Source organism: Mustelus asterias, unplaced genomic scaffold (assembly GCF_964213995.1).
Source record: "Mustelus asterias unplaced genomic scaffold, sMusAst1.hap1.1 HAP1_SCAFFOLD_625, whole genome shotgun sequence".
In the NCBI taxonomy this organism is placed as follows: Eukaryota; Metazoa; Chordata; class Chondrichthyes; order Carcharhiniformes; family Triakidae; genus Mustelus; species Mustelus asterias.
Window position 1 is genome coordinate 232219 of NW_027590574.1, and position 19502 is coordinate 251720.

General features: G+C 44.1%; 1 protein-coding gene across 1 annotated transcript in view; it reads right to left on the reverse strand.

Annotated features, from left to right (window-relative positions):
• LOC144487158 (E3 ubiquitin-protein ligase RNF185) overlaps positions 1-12390 on the reverse strand; it is a gene marked incomplete at its 5' end in the record, with an annotated part of 29732 nt that extends 17342 nt beyond the window's left edge. Inside the window, 2 exons of the mRNA XM_078205219.1 lie at positions 981-1093; positions 12350-12390. Of these exons, the coding sequence (XP_078061345.1) occupies positions 981-1093; positions 12350-12390 (154 nt within the window). The remainder of the gene's footprint in view (positions 1-980; positions 1094-12349) is intronic.
• Between the last annotated feature and the right edge of the window lie 7112 nt (positions 12391-19502).

Consider the following 19502-nt stretch of genomic DNA (forward strand, 5'->3'; position numbering starts at 1 on the left):
TTGGGATTGTGGTCGGTGCATACTCGATGGGCCGAATGGCCTCCTTCTGCACTGTAGGGTTTCTATGGTTTCAACCACATTGCTGTGGGTCTGGAATCACAAGTCGGCCAGAACAGGTAAGGACAGCCTTCCCTAAAAGACATTAGTGAACCAGATGGATTTTTAAGGACAATGAACAATGATTTCATGATCTTCATTAGACTCAATCCAAAATTTTTATTGAATTCAAATTTCACCATCGGCTCTGTTGGAATTTGAACTCAGGTCCCTGGAGCATGACCCTGCATATCTCTAGATTACTAATCCAGTGACAATATCACTAAACCACTATCTTCCTAAACTGACATGCACAGTTCATATGTCTGAAAGCACCCTGTGGAATGTGATCTGCATTTGAAAAATTAATGCATAGCATCATGATTCAATTTACAAATGGCAATTCCAACTGTTTAAGTACTGAGCCCAGGTTCCAGTCTACTGCTTGTTGAATCCTCTCCAAAATCACATAGCAGGACATTAGCTTCACCAAATAAAACTGTCTTAAGTTACACGAAAAACGTCTTGACAGAATATGGTAGCATTCCAGCTACCCACTGAACGGGAGCACTGAAAAGATTGTATTTAAAAGGGGAGATTCTCATTTCATTGCGTCTATCAAACAAACAAAAAATACAAATATCAGAGGTTTTCAATTAGTGACTTCTCCTATATTTGAAGTGAGATTAATAAAATTATCATTTACATTGAGAATCGAATTAAAATACTTCATCTTTCCTGAAGCACATCACTCACAAGTCAAATCATTAATATCACAAAAAATAAAGAGAAATGCCATTCAGCCTCGGCGATGTTCCATATAAATGCACAACTTGTACCGTATTCACCAATTACAAATTAATGAATGACCCTCTCCCCAGTCCCCTTCTTGCTTATCAGGATGGATCGGAGTTGACGTGGTGTTGTTTCATTGATTGTCTCACCTTGGATCCTGCTGACCTGTACTTCCTCTTCCATAAAGGGGAATGACTTTGTCTCGACTGATGCCTGCTTTGCAAACAGGGCAAACCTGTCTGTTGGGTCTGGTCTCTAACCACTGTCAGAATATAAACATCACAGGCTTTCAGTTAGTGATAACCGCACCCCAAATAAAAGAGACAAAGAATATAATGGTTCCAGTTCAACATAGTTCAAGAGAAACTAAAGAACACAAGAGGACATTTTTGCAGTACAAATATAATGGCTTCTAGGTAGTTTAATGGAGGCATAAGCCTGAGTGCAAAGATGCTTTTATTGAATCTCACCTGTCCAATAAGGGTGACCCCTCATTTTAAAACAGTTGTGGGCTCACCCACTAGAGGATACATGCTTTCAATGTCCACCTTGTCAACATCATTCAAGATCTTATATACTTCACTGAAGTCACTTCTCACTCTTCTAAACTCTTGTGCAAACATGCCCTGCCTTTCATGAGACAACCTGTTCATTCCAAGTATTCTGGTAAACCTCTTCTAGAATGCCCCCAACGCATTTACATATTTTTTTAATGAAGAGACCAAAACTGCAGTGTTCAAGGTGCAGTCTCACCAATGTCCTGCATAAATGAGGCATAGCATCCTTACTTTTATGTTCAACTCCTCTTGTAATAAAGGATAGCATTCCATTAGCCTTCTTGATTACATGTTGTACCTGCACACTAACCTTTTATATTTACTGAACCTATATCCCTTTGTATCGCAGCATTCTGCAATCGTTCTCCATTTAGCTCATACTGTTTCTTCATTCTTCCCACCAAAATGAACAATTTCACACTTTGCCACTCCATCTGCAAGATTTTTGTCCACTCACTCAATCTATCTATATCCATCTGCAAACTTCAACTGTCTTCTTCACAGCATACTTTCCTATCCATCTTTGCACTGTCTGCAAATTTAGCTACCACCGCTCCTCTCATCTCAGTCATTGGTGTAAATTATAAAAACATTGAGGCTCCAGACAGCACAGACCCCTGCGGGACTCCACTCATCACATCTAGTCAATTAGACAAAGATCCATTTCTGCATATTCTGTTTCGTGACAGCCAATCTTCAATCCAACTAATACCAACTAATACCCCCGATACCATGAGCTTTTATTTTCTGATTAATCTTTGATGTGGCACTGTATCAAATGTTTTCTGGAAATCCAAGTACAATATGTCTTTGATTGGATTTGATTTATCATCACATGTATTGGTATACAGTATTGTTTCTTGCGCGCTATACAAAGCATACTGTTCATAAAGTACATAGGGGAGAAGGAAAGGAGTGGGTGCAGAATGTAGTGTTAAATAGGGCATTATTAGAGTTTGTAAGAGTACAGTTTTAAAAGCACAGAGCGAGAGTAAAAGATAGAATTAAAAGGCATGCTGGGGGACAGCTTGCAAGAAGTCACCAAGCTCCGGCATCATCTTGTACATCTACAGGCTCCCTTCTAACCACAGCACATGTTAACAAGAATGTTTCAAAGAATTCTTCATTTTCTTTTAATTAATTCGTGGGATATGGGAGTCACTGGCTGGGCCAGCATTTGTAGTCTGTCTCTGATTGCACTGGAACTGAGTGGCTTGCTTGGCCATTTGTCACTAAATGTTAGGATGCTTAGTAAAGTGTTTTTATTCCCCACAAGTAAAATCCATCTGCCATCTATTCTGTAAACCATTTCTGGGAAGCAACTAAGAATCATCGAATCCCTACAATGCAGAAGAAGGCCATTCAGCCCGAGTCTGCGCCGACTCTCCGACAAGAGTATCTTTCCCAGGCTCACCTGCCCCACCATAACTGTAACCCCATGCATTTTCCTCACTAATCCCCCTAACCTACACATCTTGGAACACTAAGCGGCAATTTACCATGGCCAATCCACCTAAGCTGCACATCACAATGGGAAGAAACTAGGAGGAAACCCACACAGACACAGGGAGAATTGGCAAACTCCACACAGGGTCAACTAAGGCTGGAATCGAACCTGGGTCACTGGCACTGTGAGGTAAAAGTGCTAACCACTGTGGGTGTTGGATAGTCAGAAGCTTTTTTCCCAGGGTGGAAGAGTCAATTACTCGGGGGCATAGGTTTAAGATGCGAGGGGCAAGGTTTAAAGGAGATGTATGAGGCAAGTTTATTTTTACACAGAGTGGGTGCCTGGAACTCACTGCCGGGGGAGATAGACGAAGCAGATATGATAATGACTTTTAAGGGCAAGTGACAAATAAATGAAGAGGAAGGGAATAAAGGGATATGGTCCCCAGGAGGGTAGGAGTTTTAGTTCAGTCGGGCAGCATGGTCGGTGCAGGCTTGGAGGGTTGAAAGGCCTGTTCCTGTGCTATAATTTTCTTTGTTCTTTGCAATTAGTAGTCAGAGTGCTGTGATCTTGGAAGCAGTTTAGACACAGAGGGTGTTCAAGAAGCAGTAGCAAAGAACGAGATGAGAAGCCATCCCAGGAAACAGCTCAGCTAGAGAAGGAGTGCTGAAACAAAAATTAGTTTGTCCAAAGGTCTTTCCTGAACTGAAGACCATTCCCATGTCCTGGTCACTTAGGCTGTGCGGTGTGGTAATCACTGGCTAGATTTAACCAATTGGTTTATGGCTGTTGGTTGGGAAAAAGGGTCTCAACAGAGTTTAGGATTATGGGAGAAACAGATATTTTTGGGTTTTCAGTCTTTGAGGGCCTAAATGCTCAGTTAATTTGCTGAAATATATAACACAAATATATCTTTGCGTTATCTTTCTTCTAGTTAATTAATACTTGTCTTTATTTGTTTAGCGAAAGTGGGTCTGAGTTCTCAGTGTTTCTGCAAACATTTCACATTAATATCCAAAAATAAAAACACCACATGAAACCCATGTTTGAGCTTGGAACACTCCCACACGTAACGTCAGTGGGGTTTTGTAATATAGAAAATTGGGGGCTCTTGGATCAGGATATTTTAAAAAGCATAATTCTTTTGGTGTAGAAAATTTGACTTATAAAAGTAACGAGTATGAGAAACGTGGAAAGCAAGTGAAAATGTATTTTTCAAAGTAAAAGACTGCAGAACAAATGGCTCACTCTAGTCCATACTTAATTGGAAGAGGATAACATAACCGCGGCAAAATTGAAAAACATGCCTAATGCTAAGCTGTTACAATTGGCAGGGAAATTGGAGCTAAGTTCACTAATACTGTTAAAGAAATCCAAGATTGTGGAAAGACGAGCAGAGCACTTAAACATACCACAGACATCCAGCAAAACCCACTTCTCTAAAAAACAACATGAGGCAGTAGAATTAGCAGGCATTCAGGAGTTGCAGGAAATGCAGGAAATGCAGTAGTTCGCAATTGCAGAAAAAGAAAACAAGACAGAGAATTTGAGCTCAGAATGCAACAAGTCAAAGTAGAGACACTACAGCAAGGTGAGGGGGAAAGCAGCTCTACACATGAACTTAATGGGAACAATTTTTAAATTTGTATAGGTACTTCCAAAATTTGAGGAACATGATGTAGAAGCACTCTTTATATCTTTTGAAAAGGTAGCTAAAAAAATAAGATGGTGACAAGAGAATTAGACAATCCCCTTGCTGAGTAAATTTGTAGGTTATATATGCATCTTTGGAGGGGGGGTAGATTGAAGGACAATGAGACTGTCAAAAGAGTTGCCCTTCGTGCATATGGAGAACTGGCTTGGTCACAGAAGACAGAGGGTGGTAGTGGAAGGGTCTTTTTCCGGCTGGAGGCCTGTGACTAGTGGTGTTCCACAGGGCTCTGTATTGGGACCTCTGCTGTTTGTGATTTATATAAATGATCTGGAAGAAGGTGTAACTGGGGTGATCAGTAAGTTTGCGGACGACACAAAATTGGCAGGACTTGCAGATAGTGAGGAGCATTGTCAGAAGCTACAGAAGGATATAGATAGGCTGGAAATTTGGGCAAAGAAATGGCAGATGGAGTTCAATCCTGATAAATGCGAAGTGATGCATTTTGGTAGAAATAATGTAGGGAGGAGCTATATGATAAATGGCAGAACCATAAAGGGTGTAGATACGCAGAGGGACCTGGGTGTGCAAGTCCACAGATCCTTGAAAGTGACGTCACAGGTGGAGAAGGTGGTGAAGAAGGCATATGGCATGCTTCCCTTTATAGGACGGGGCATAGAGTATAAAAGTTGGGGTCTGATGTTGCAGATGTATAGAACGTTGGTTCGGCCGCATCTGGAATACTGCGTCCAGTTCTGGTCGCCACACTACCAGAAGGACATGGAGGCTTTGGAGAGAGTACAGAGGAGGTTTACCAGGATGTTACCTGGTATGGAGGGGCTTAGTTATGAGGAGAGATTGGGTAAACTGGGGTTGTTCTCCCTGGAAAGACGGAGGATGAGGGGAGACTTAATAGAGGTGTATAAAATTATGAAAGGCATAGATAGGGTGAACGGTGGGAAGCTTTTCCCCAGGTCGGTGGTGATGTTCACGAGGGGTCATAGGTTCAAGGTGAAGGGGGGGAGGTTTAACACAGATATCAGACGGACATATTTTACACAGAGGGTGGTGGGGGCCTGGAATGCGCTGACAGGCAAGGTGGTGGAGGCGGACACATTGGGAACGTTTAAGACTTATCTAGACAGCCAAATGAACGGAGTGGGAATGGAGGGATACAAAAGAATGGTCTAGTTTGGACCAGGGAGCGGCGCGGGCTTGGAGGGCCGAAGGGCCTGTTCCTGTGCTGTATTGTTCTTTGTTTTGTTCTTTGAGGCATATAGACAGAAATTTCAAAACACAAGTAAACAGCCTGGGCAAACTCATCTTGAATTAGCAAGATTAAAGGAAAACAATTTTCATCGTTGGATACAAGCTTGCTTGAAATGTTTGAAACCCATAGAGAGGTGATGGTTTTAAAAGAGTTTAAAAATTCAATTTCTTTGTTCCTCCACATGCATCCTAACAATCAAAGAGTCAGACTGTGAGACAGGCAGCAGAGCTAAATGTGATTACAAACTGGTCCACAGAAGCAAACCTTTTAAATCAGAAGAAGACAGAAAACAGGAAGGAGTGAGAAAAGACAGTCAAGGAAAAGGGGAGTGGCTGAAACTCTCAAAGTTTTCACTATCACAGAGAAAAGACAGTGCTAAAGAGGTTTCTTCGGAAAGAGGTCAAGAGGGTTAGATGTCATAATTGCAATAAACTGGGCCACCTGAAATCAGAATGCTGGTTATTAAGGGGAAAGCTGATTGGAGTTATCAATTTTAAGAAGTGAAAAATGAAACCAGAGAATGGAGAACAAGAAAAGCAGGTTGAATTTATGCATAGAGTGAGCAAGCTGAGTTTCTGGTCAATGGTAGCACGAAGAATGTTGACAGTGGGGTTCAGTGATGGCAACACCATGGAATGCCAAGGAGTGGTGGTTAGAGTGTCTCTTATTAGTGATGGTCATGGCATAGCATTTGTGTGGTGCGAATGTTACTTGCCAGTTGTCAGCCCAAGCCCCATATTGTCCAGATCTTGTTGCATTTGAACATGAACTGCTTCAGTATTTGAGAAGTTGCAAATGGTGCTGAATATTGTGCAATTAATTTTGTGGGATAAAGATATTTGTTGTCCTGAAGGGATGCTAAAAAAAAAGTTCTGATTACAAGCATTCATGGGGGAAACGGTAAAATCCCACTCATGAAGGTAACTTAAGGATCATTTGATTTATTATTGTCACATGTATTAGCATACAATGAAAAGTATTGTTCTTGCGCGCTATACATTCAAAGCATGCCGTACATAGAAAAGGAAACAGAGTGTAGAATGTAGTGTTACAGTCATAGCTAGCGTGCAGAGAATGATCAACATAATGCGAGGTAGGTCCATTCAAAAGTCTGACAGCAGCAGGGAAGAAGCTGTTCTCGAGTCGGGGTTGGTACGTGACATCAGACTTTTGTATCTTTTTCCCGACGGAAGAAAGTGGAAGAGAGAATGTCTGGGGTGCGTGGGGTCCTTAATTATGCTAGTTGCTTTCCCAAGGCAGCGGGGAGTGTAGACAGAGTCAATGGATGGGAGGGGGTGCATCTACAGAAACTGGTGAGAGTCGGAGCTGACATGCCAAATTTCCTTCATCTTCTGAGAAAGTACAGGCATCGGTGGGCTTTCTTAACTATAGTGTCAGACAGGTAATTGCAGGATTGGTTGAGAAATTACCTATTGCAGGGATTCATTCTATTTTGGGGAGTGATGTGGCAGGATCACAGGTAGTGGTGATATGCACGGTAGCTGAACAGCCTATATACAACCTAGCTACAAAGTCCTTACAAAAATAATTTCCTGGAATGCTCTCAGATTATGTACTGACGAGATCACAGGCACAAAGTTAAATAGGAGCAAGATAAAACAAACCAGACTGCAGGGGGGAGCAAGTGAAGATAAAGAGACAGATATGTTTACTTCAAACAGATTACTGTCGCTCAGTCAAAAACAGTCCAAATTACACCAAATTCATCAAGCAGCCTATTCAACGCCGGAAGCACAGTGCATTCCTGAATGTTATTTCAAGGATAAAGTCCTGATGAGAAAGTAAAGACCAGCACAGGTGAGTGCAAATGACACATGGGTACAAGAACATCAGATTACACTACCTCCTGAATACAGAAAACAGATTCTAAGAATAGCTCATGAGATACCATTTGGGGATAAGGAAAACCAAAACCAAAGCTAGATTACACAGATGTAGCTATTTCTGCCAAGTGGTGTGGAAACCACAAGATGTAATTAAACCAGTGCCTTTCATCCCTATTAAATTTAAAAGAAATTAAACAGCTTTTGAAGAACCTTTTTTTCATGATTGTTTGGGCCCCTTATCAAAACAAACACACTACAAATCAATATTTGTTGACGATCATGGATATAGCAATTAGATTTCCTGAAGTCATCCCACTCAGAAGTATTTCAGCCAAGAAAGTGGCAGAGGAATTGATCAAATCTTTTACACAATATGGCTTACCAAAAGAAATCCAGTCTGATCGGGATCAAATTTCACGTCAAAATTATTTAAAGGGGACAATTTAGAGATAAAGCAATATAGTTTATTGGATTTATGGAGTTGGGGTGGAAACTAAAGGCCAAGACTGACAGAGTGGTTATCTCTGGACTCTTGCCTGTACCACGGGATAGTTTAGAGAGGAATAGGGAGAGGGAAGGTTTGAATTCATGGCTGAGGGGATGGTGCAGGAGGGAGGGGTTCAGGTACTTAAGCAATTGGGGCTCGTACTGGGGAAGGTGTGACCTCTATGAGAAGGATGGTCTACACCTTAATCAGAAGGGGACCAATATCCTGGGGGGTAAATTTGCTAAGGCCATGCAGGGAGGTTTAAACTGATTCGGGGGGGGGGAGGGATCCTGAGTAGTGGGGCTGAAAGTGAGGGATGCATGGATGGGGACTGCAATGCACGGCATTGCAGAGGTGGGGTGGAGCAGGGTTTGAAATGTGTATACTTCAATGCCAGGAGTATTCGCAATAAAGTGGGTGAACTTGCAGCGTGGATCAGTACCTGGGACTTCGATGTTGTGGCTATTTCAGAGACATGGATAGAGCAGGGGCAGGAATGGATGCTGCAGGTCCCGGGGTTCAAATGTTTTAGTCGAAGTAGGGAAGGAGGTAGAAGAGGGGGAGGGGTAGCATTATTGGTCAGAGATTGTATCACAGTGTCAGAGAGGAGGTTTGATGAGGACTTATCTGTTGAGGTAGTATGGGCGGAGATTAGAAATAGGAGAGGAGAGGTCACCCTGTTGGGAGTCTTTTATAGACCTCCTAAAAGTTCTAGAGAGGTTGAGGAAAGGATTGCGGAGTCAATCCTGCTTAGGAGTGAAAGTAATAGGGCAATTGTTATGGGGGATTTTAACTTGACTAATATTGACTGGAATTGTTATAGCTCTAGCTCGTTAGAGGGGTCAGTTTTTGTTCAAAGCGTGCAGGAAGGTTTTTTGACTCAGTATGTAGACAGGCCAACTAGAGGTGAGGCTATATTGGATCTGGTGCTGGGAAATGAGCCAGACCAGGTGCTAGACTTGGAAGTTGGTGTGCATTTTGGTGATAGTGACCACAATTCGGTTACGTTCACCTTAGTGATGGAAAGGGATAGGCATGAACCTCGGGCCAGTGGTTTTAGCTGGGGGAAGGGTAATTATGAGGCTATTAGGAGAGAATTAGGAAACATAGGTTGGACTAGGAGATTACAGGGACTGGGAACGTCCGACATGTGGAGTTTTTTCAAGGAGCAGCTACTGCGAGTCTGTGATAGGTATGTCCCTGTCAGGCAAGGAGGAATTGGTAGGGCTAGGGAACCGTGGTGCACCAAAAAAGTTTCTTTGTTGGTTAAAAAGAAAAAGGAGGCTTATGTTCGGATGAGACGTGAGCACTCGGGTAGTGCACTAGAAAGCTTTAGATTGGCTAAGAGGGAGTTGAAGAGCGAGCTTAGAAGGGCTAAAAGGGGACATGAGAAGACTTTGGCGGATAGGGTTAAAGAGAATCCTAAGGCGTTCTATAGGTATGTCAAGAACAGAAGGTTGGTTAGGGCAAGTTTAGGGCCAGTTATAGATGGCAGAGGGAAGTTATGTGTGGAACCGGAGGAGATTGGTGAAGCATTGAACCAATATTTCTCTTCGGTGTTCACGCAAGGGGACATGAATATAGCTGAGGAGGACACTGGGTTGCAAGGGAGTAGAATAGACAGTATTACAGTTGATAAGGAGGATGTGCAGGATATTCTGGAGGGTCTGAAAATAGATAAATCCCCTGGTCCGGATGGGATTTATCCAAGGATTCTCTGGGAGGCAAGAGAAGTGATTGCAGAGCCTCTGGCTCTGATCTTCAGGTCGTCGTTGGCCTCTGGTATAGTACCAGAAGATTGGAGGTTAGCGAATGTTGTCCCATTGTTTAAGAAGGGGAACAGAGACTTCCCCGGGAATTATAGACCGGTGAGTCTCACTTCTGTTGTCGGCAAGATGTTGGAAAAAATTATAAGGGATAGGATTTATAGTTATTTGGAGAGTAATGAATTGATAGGTGATAGTCAGCATGGTTTTGTGGCAGGTAGGTCGTGCCTTACTAACCTTATTGAGTTTTTTGAGAAAGTGACCAAGGAGGTGGATGGGGGCAAGGCAGTGGACGTGGTATATATGGATTTTAGTAAGGCGTTTGATAAGGTTCACCATGGTAGGCTTCTGCAGAAAATGCAGATGTATGGGATTGGGGGTGATCTAGGAAATTGGATCAGGAATTGGCTAGCGGATAGGAAACAGAGGGTGGTGGTTGATAGTAAATATTCATCATGGAGTGCGGTTACAAGTGGTGTACCTCAGGGATCTGTTTTGGGGCCACTGCTGTTTGTAATATTTATTAATGATCTGGATGAGGGTATAGTTGGGTGGATTAGCAAATTTGCTGATGACACCAAAGTCGGTGGTGTGGTAGACAGTGAGGAAGGGTGTCGTAGTTTGCAGGAAGACTTAGACAGGTTGCAAAGTTGGGCCGAGAGGTGGCGGATGGAGTTTAATGCGGAGAAGTGTGAGGTAATTCACTTTGGTAGGAATAACAGATGTGTTGAGTATAGGGCTAACGGGAGGACTTTGAATAGTGTGGAGGAGCAGAGGGATCTAGGTGTATGTGTGCATAGATCCCTGAAAGTTGGGAATCAAGTAGATAAGGTTGTTAAGAAGGCATATGGTGTCTTGGCGTTTATTGGTAGGGGGATTGAATTTAGGAGTCGTAGCGTTATGTTGCAACTGTACACAACTCTGGTGCGGCCGCACTTGGAGTACTGTGTGCAGTTCTGGTCCCCACATTACAGGAAGGATGTGGAGGCTTTGGAGAGGGTGCAGAGGAGGTTTACCAGGATGTTGCCTGGTATGGAGGGGAGATCCTATGAGGAGAGGCTGAGGGATTTGGGATTGTTTTCGCTGGAAAGGCGGCGGCTAAGAGGGGATCTTATTGAAACATATAAGATGATTAGAGGTTTAGATAGGGTGGATAGTGATAGCCTTTTTCCTCTGATGGAGAAATCCAGCACGAGGGGGCATGGCTTTAAATTGAGGGGGGGTAGTTATAGAACCGATGTCAGGGGTAGGTTCTTTACCCAGAGGGTGGTGAGGGATTGGAATGCCCTGCCAGCATCAGTAGTAAATGCGCCTAGTTTGGGGGCGTTTAAGAGATCCGTAGATAGGTTCATGGACGAAAAGAAATTGGTTTAGGTTGGAGGGTCACAGTTTTTTTTTAACTGGTCGGTGCAACATCGTGGGCCGAAGGGCCTGTTCTGCGCTGTAATGTTCTATGTTCTATGTTCTATGTTTGTCAACTCATCATCCAGAGCCACAGGGCGTATTAGAGAGATGGCATCAAACTCAGAGAGAGTGTTAACTGAAGCAACTGAACACATTTACATTTATCCTGGAAGAGTTACAGGCCAGAAGCATTTCATCTGTCTGAAATCATAAATTACAGTAAATGAGTCGTCAACTTCAAGCATGTCATCTTTGGATGCCAAGGCTGGAGAGATTCAAGTTGTGGAGCAATTATGGCCATAGCTGTCCGAGAAGCTTCAATAATTAGTTCATCACGAGGCGGAGAGCCATGGGAAGTATCCTATAATTGTAGAGCTTCAACATGAAGAGATGCCGTGCCACAGGCTTCAGAGTGCAATAAACTTCTCACTTTTTCACCATCCACACCAGTTTTACTGTTGTTATTTTGTCTTAAACATGGTCCAAGGGGGAGGAAAAATACATGTTCGACACAAGTTAAAATGCCATCACAAACTAGTGTGATCAGCCATTTTATTTTATTTTGCAAGGTTAAGACAAGTTTTATGCATGGTTCTATGGTGAACTGCAAGGTAATGAAAAACAGGATGAGGTGCACATCTATCTCACTTCAGTATTTTATCTTTTTTTTAAAAAACAGGAATTCAGGAGCTTCATGGAGCTAATGGTTAAACAAATCGCTTGAACATAGGTCTTTGTTAACAAGGTTTGTGTTGCGTACATTTTACTGTGATATTTTGACAGTTTAAGGACTTTCTCAAGAGCTGGATGATATCCAGGAGAGACACATAGTTTTGGTACCAGTATTACAGAGTCAAGTTTTATGAGAATAATAATATATATACCTACATTCTCTTTCTCTACACCCTAGCTATGACTGTAACACGACATTCTGCACTCTCTCATTTCCTTCTCTATGAACTGTATGCTTTGTCTGTGTAGCGAGCAAGAAACAATACTTTTCACTGTGGACTAATAACTGTGACAATAATAAATCAAACACCTATATATATTCAATAGAACCTCAAGCCTAAGTTAACAACACTATACGTGCACGAAAGTAGAAAAATCTTCAAGGTCTTCAAACGTTTCTCCCCAGCGTTGGTGAGCGAAGTGAATTCACTACATTGGGTGAAAAGTGAAGAGTTTAGCAACTCGAAAAAGCAAACAAAAAGCGAAAAATGAAACAAAAGAAACAACCATTGAAACGTGTGAAGTCTGTGATGAACTGAAGTCACCATTAACCTGTGGGAGTTACAGATTTCTGGGATAGGGTAGCGGGATTGGGCAGGAGGAGGTGCTTCACTCCTCTCCATGACTGTCAAGCACATGTGTACTTTTTACACATGTGCGAACATAACAATTAAATTAGGCCAAGGTGTTACTGTTTTGCATTTGTGCATACTTTGGTGCCTTTTCAGACTCGGTGCAGACTCGATGGGCCAAAGGCCTCTTTCTGCACTGTACGACTTCTATGGCTCTATAAATTGCATGGGGCAATTCTAGGAAGGAACTTAAGAGGGAAATTACAAGAGCAAGAAGGGGTCATGAGAAGGCCTTGGCAGACAGGATAAAGGAAAACTCCAAGGCATTCTACAAGTATGTTAAGAGCAAGAAGATAAGATCTGAAGGAGTAGGACCTATCAAATGCAACGGTGGGAAAGCCTGTATAGAACCGGTAGAAATAGCAGAGGTACTCAATGAATACTTTGCTTCAGTATTCACAGTGGAAAAGGATCTTGGTAGTTGCAGTGCAGACTTGCAGTGGACTGAGAAGATTGAGCATGTGGACATTAGGGGAGAGGATGTGTTGGAGCTTTTGTAAAGCATCAAGTTAGATAAATCGCCGGGACTGGATGGGATGTACCCCAGGTTACTGTTGGGAGGCGAGAGAAGCGATTGTTGAGCCTCTGGCGACGATCTTTGCGTCATCAATGGAGACGGGAGAGGATTGCGGATAGAACATAGAACAGTACAGCACAGAACAGGCCCTTCGGCCCACGATGTTGTGCCGAGCTTTGTCTGAAACCCAGATCAAGCTATTTCCTCCCTCTCATCCCAAAGTACTCCATGTGCCTATCCAATAGCTTCTTAAATGTTCCGAAAGTTTCTGACTCCACTATCACTGCAGGCAGTCCATTCCACACCCCAACCACTCTCTGAGTAAAAAACCTACCTCGGACATCCTTCCTATATCTCCCACCATGAACCCTATAGTTATGCCCCCTAGTTACCACTCCATTCACCCGAGGAAATAGTCTTTGAACGTTCACTCTATCTATCCCCCTCATCATCTTATAAACCTCTATCAAGTCTCCTCTCAACCTCCTCCGCTCCAAAGAGAAAAGCCCAAGTTCCCTCAACCTTTCCTCATAAGACCTACCCTCCAAACCAGGCAGCATCCTGGTAAATCTCCTTTGCACTCTTTCCAGTGTCTCCACATCCTTCTTATAGTGAGGTGACCAGAACTGCACACACTATTCCAAATGTGGTCTCACCAAGGTCCTGTACAGTTGCAGCATAACCCCACGGCTCTTAAACTCAAACCCCCTGTTAATGAACGCCAATACACAATAGGCCTTCTTCACGGCTCTATCCACTAGAGTGGCAACCTTCAGAGATCTATGGATATGAACCCCAAGATCTCTCTGTTCCTCCACATTCTTCAGAACCCTACCTTTGACCCTGTAATCCACATTTAAATTTGTCCTACCAAAATGAATCACCTCGCATTTGTCAGGGTTAAACTCCATTTGCCATTTTTCAGCCCAGCTCTGCATCCTATCTATATCTCTTTGCAGCCCACAACAGCCCTCCACCTCATCCACTACTCCACCAATCTTGGTGTCATCAGCAAATTTACTGATCCACCCTTCAGCCCCCTCCTCCAAGTCATTTATAAAAATGACAAATAGCAGAGGACCAAGCACTGATCCCTGTGGCACTCCGCTGGTAACCGGTTTCCAGTCCGAAAATTTTCCATCCACCACCACCCTCTGTCTTCTGTTAGATAACCAGTTACCTATCCAATCGGCCAAACTTCCCTTTATCCCACACATCCTTACTTTCTTCATAAGCCGACCATGGGGGACTTTATCAAACGCCTTACTAAAATCCATGTATATGACATCAACTGCACTACCTTCATCTACATACTTAGTTACCTCCTCAAAAAATTCTATCAAATTTGTGAGGCAAGACTTGCCCTTCACGAATCCGTGCTGACTATCACAGATTAATCCGCATTTTTCTAAATGGTCGTAAATCCCATCCCTAAGGACCTTTTCCATCAATTTGCCAACCACCGAAGTAAGACGAACCGGGCTATAATTACCAGGGTCATTTCTATTCCCTTTCTTAAACAGAGGAACCACATTCGCCACTCTCCAGTCCTCTGGCACCACCCCCGTGGACAGTGAGGACGCAAAGATCAATGCCAAAGGCTCTGCTATCTCATCCCTTGCCTCCCAAAGAATCCTAGGATATATTTCATCAGGCCCAGGGGACTTATCATAGAACATAGAACATAGAACATTACAGCGCAGAACAGGCCCTTCGGCCCACGATGTTGCACCGACCAGTTAAAAAAAAAAACTGTGACCCTCCAACCTAAACCAATTTCTTTTCGTCCATGAACCTATCTACGGATCTCTTAAACGCCCCCAAACTAGGCGCATTTACTACTGATGCTGGCAGGGCATTCCAATCCCTCACCACCCTCTGGGTAAAGAACCTACCCCTGACATCGGTTCTATAACTACCCCCCCTCAATTTAAAGCCATGCCCCCTCGTGCTGGATTTCTCCATCAGAGGAAAAAGGCTATCACTATCCACCCTATCTAAACCTCTAATCATCTTATATGTTTCAATAAGATCCCCTCTTAGCCGCCGCCTTTCCAGCGAAAACAATCCCAAATCCCTCAGCCTCTCCTCATAGGATCTCTCCTCCATACCAGGCAACATCCTGGTAAACCTCCTCTGCACCCTCTCCAAAGCCTCCACATCCTTCCTGTAATGTGGGGACCAGAACTGCACACAGTACTCCAAGTGCGGCCGCACCAGAGTTGTGTACAGTTGCAACATAACGCTACGACTCCTAAATTCAATCCCCCTACCAATAAACGCCAAGACACCATATGCCTTCTTAACAACCTTATCTACTTGATTCCCAACTTTCAGGGATCTATGCACACATACACCTAGATCCCTCTGCTCCTCCACACTATTCAAAGTCCTCCCGTTAGCCCTATACTCAACACATCTGTTATTCCTACCAAAGTGAATTACCTCACACTTCTCCGCATTAAACTCCATCCGCCACCTCTCGGCCCAACTTTGCAACCTGTCTAAGTCTTCCTGCAAACTACGACACCCTTCCTCACTGTCTACCACACCACCGACTTTGGTGTCATCAGCAAATTTGCTAATCCACCCAACTATACCCTCATCCAGATCATTAATAAATATTACAAACAGCAGTGGCCCCAAAACAGATCCCTGAGGTACACCACTTGTAACCGCACTCCATGATGAATATTTACTATCAACCACCACCCTCTGTTTCCTATCCGCTAGCCAATTCCTGATCCAATTTCCTAGATCACCCCCAATCCCATACATCTGCATTTTCTGCAGAAGCCTACCATGGTGAACCTTATCAAACGCCTTACTAAAATCCATATATACCACGTCCACTGCCTTGCCCCCATCCACCTCCTTGGTCACTTTCTCAAAAAACTCAATAAGGTTAGTAAGGCACGACCTACCTGCCACAAAACCATGCTGACTATCACCTATCAATTCATTACTCTCCAAATAACTATAAATCCTATCCCTTATAATTTTTTCCAACATCTTGCCGACAACAGAAGTGAGACTCACCGGTCTATAATTCCCGGGGAAGTCTCTGTTCCCCTTCTTAAACAATGGGACAACATTCGCTACCCTCCAATCTTCTGGTACTATACCAGAGGCCAACGACGACCTGAAGATCAGAGCCAGAGGCTCTGCAATCACTTCTCTTGCCTCCCAGAGAATCCTTGGATAAATCCCATCTGGACCAGGGGATTTATCTATTTTCAGACCCTCCAGAATATCCTGCACATCCTCCTTATCAACTGTAATACTGTCTATTCTACTCCCTTGCAACCCAGTGTCCTCCTCAGCTATATTCATGTCCCCTTGCGTGAACACCGAAGAGAAATATTGGTTCAATGCTTCACCAATCTCCTCCGGTTCCACACATAACTTCCCTCTGCCATCTATAACTGGCCCTAAACTTGCCCTAACCAACCTTCTGTTCTTGACATACCTATAGAACGCCTTAGGATTCTCTTTAACCCTATCCGCCAAAGTCTTCTCATGTCCCCTTTTAGCCCTTCTAAGCTCGCTCTTCAACTCCCTCTTAGCCAATCTAAAGCTTTCTAGTGCACTACCCGAGTGCTCACGTCTCATCCGAACATAAGCCTCCTTTTTCTTTTTAACCAACAAAGAAACTTTTTTGGTGCACCACGGTTCCCTAGCCCTACCAATTCCTCCTTGCCTGACAGGGACATACCTATCACAGACTCGCAGTAGCTGCTCCTTGAAAAAACTCCACATGTCGGACGTTCCCAGTCAACTTTCAGTTTATTCAAAATTGCTAGTACATCTTCCCTCCGAACATATACTTCCTCCAGCCTATCAGCCTGTGACACCCTCTCTTCCTCAAAAACATGGCCCCTCTCCTTGGTGAACACCGAAGAAAAGTATTCATTCATCACCTCTCCTATCTCTTCTGACTCCATACACAAATTCCCACTGCCGTCCGTGACCGGCCCCAACCTCACCCTGGTCATTCTTTTATTCCTCACATAAGAGTAAAAAGCCTTGGGGTTTTCCTTGATCCGACCCGCCAAGGACTTCTCATGCCTCCTCCGAGCTCTCCTAAGCCCCTTTTTCAGCTCATTTCTTGCTAACTTGTAACCCTCCATCGAGCCAACTGAACCTTGTTTTCTCAACCTTACATATACTTCCTTCTTCCTCTTGACAAGACATTCCACCTCTTTTGTGAACCATGGTTCCCTCACTCGGCCATTTCCTCTCTGCCTGGCAGGGACATACCAATCAAGGACACGCAGTATTTGTTCCTTGAAAAAGTTCCACTTTTCATTAGTGCCTTTCCCTGACAATTTTTGTTCCCATCCTATGCTTCCTAATTCCCGCCTGATTGCATCATAATTACCTCTCCCCCAATTTTAAACTATGCCCTGCCGCATGGCCCTATCCCTCTCCAATGCAATAACAAAAGACACCGAATTGTGGTCACTATCTCCAAAGTGTTCTCCCACAACCAAATCCAACACTTGGCCCGGTTCATTTCCCAGTACCAAATCCAATGTGGCCCCACCTCTTGTCGGCTTATCCACATTGTGTCAGGAACCCCTCCTGCACACACTGCACAAAAACTGCCCAATCTGAACTATTCAACCTATAAAGGCTCCAATCAATATTTGGAAAGTTAAAGTCCCCCATGACAACTACCCTGTGACCCCCACACCTATCCATCATCTGCTTAGCAATTTCTTGCTCCACATCTCTATTACTATTTGGGGGCCTATAGTAAACTCCTAACAACGTGACCGCTCCTTTCCTATTCCTAACCTCAGCCCATATTACCTCTGTAGGCAGATCCCCTTCGAAATGCCTTTCTGCAGCCGTTACACTCTCCTTGATTAACAGTGCCACTCCTCCACCTCTTTTACCAGCTACCCTACACTTACTGAAACATCTATACCCCGGAACTTCCAACAACCATTCCTGTCCTTGTTCTACCCATGTCACCGTAATGGCCACAACATCGTAGTCCCAAGTGCCAGTCCACGCCCCAAGTTCACCTACCTTATTTCGGATGCTCCTTGCATTGAAGTAGACACACTTCAACCCACCTTCTTGTCTGCTGGTACCCACCTTTGACCATGATACCCTTCCCAGTACCTCACTACACTCACTGACCTCCGGACTACAACTCCTTTTCCCATCCCCCTGACAAATTAGTTTAAACCCCCCCGAAGAGCTGTAGCAAATTTCCCTCCCAGGATATTGGTGCCCCTCTGGTTCAGGTGCACCCCGTCCTGTTGGTATAGGTCCCACCTTCTCCAGAAAGTGTTCCAATTATCCACATAGCTGAAACCCTCCCTCCTACACCATCCCTGCATCCATGTGTTTAACTGCACTCTCTCCCTGTTCCTCAACTCGCTATCCCGTGGCACCGGCAACATACCAGAGATGACAACCTGTTTTGTCCTGGCTCTCAGCTTTCACCCTAGCTCCCGGAATTCCTGTTTTAAATCCCCGTCCCCTCTCTTACCTATGTCTTTGGTGCCGACGTGCACCACGACTTGTGACTGTTCCCCCTCCCCCTTTAGAATCCTGAAGACACGGTCGGAGATGTCACAGACCCTGGCATCCGGGAGGCAACATACCATCCGTGAGTCTCTCTTGTTGCCACAGAACCTCCTATCTATCCCTCTAACAAACGAGTCCCCAATAACTATAGCTCTACCGCTCTCCCCCTTTCCCTTCTGAGCCACAGGAACGGACTCAGCGCTGGCGATCTGGTCACTGCAGCTTACCACTGGTAGGTCGCCCCCCTCACCTGTATCCAAAGTGGAATACTTGTTGCTAAGGGGAACGACCACAGGGGATCCCCGCACCGACTGCTTCCTCCCAGCCCCTCCCACTGTCACCCATCTATTTTCATTCCCTGGAGCAACTATATCCCTGAAGCTTGTGTCTATGGCCCTCTCTGCCTCCCTGATGACCCTAAGCTCATCCAACTCCAGCTCCCTAACGCGGTCTTGGAGGAGCTGCAGATGGGTGCACCTCCCACAGGTGTAATCAGCAGGGATACTGACGGTGTCCCTCACGGATGTGGTTCTGTTATTCAAGAAAGGGAGAAGAGATAGCTCAGGAAATTATAGACCAGTGAGTCTAACCTCAGTGGTAGATAAGCTGATGGAGAAGATCCTGAGAGGCAGGATTTATGAACATCTGGAGAGGAATAGTATGATCAAAAATAGCCAACACGGCTTTGTCCAAGGCAGATCATGCCTTACGAGCCTAATTGAATTTTTTGAAGATGTAACTAGACACATAGACGAGGGAAGAGCAGTAAATGTAGTTTATATGGATTTCAATAAAGGCATTTGATAAGGTGCCCCAT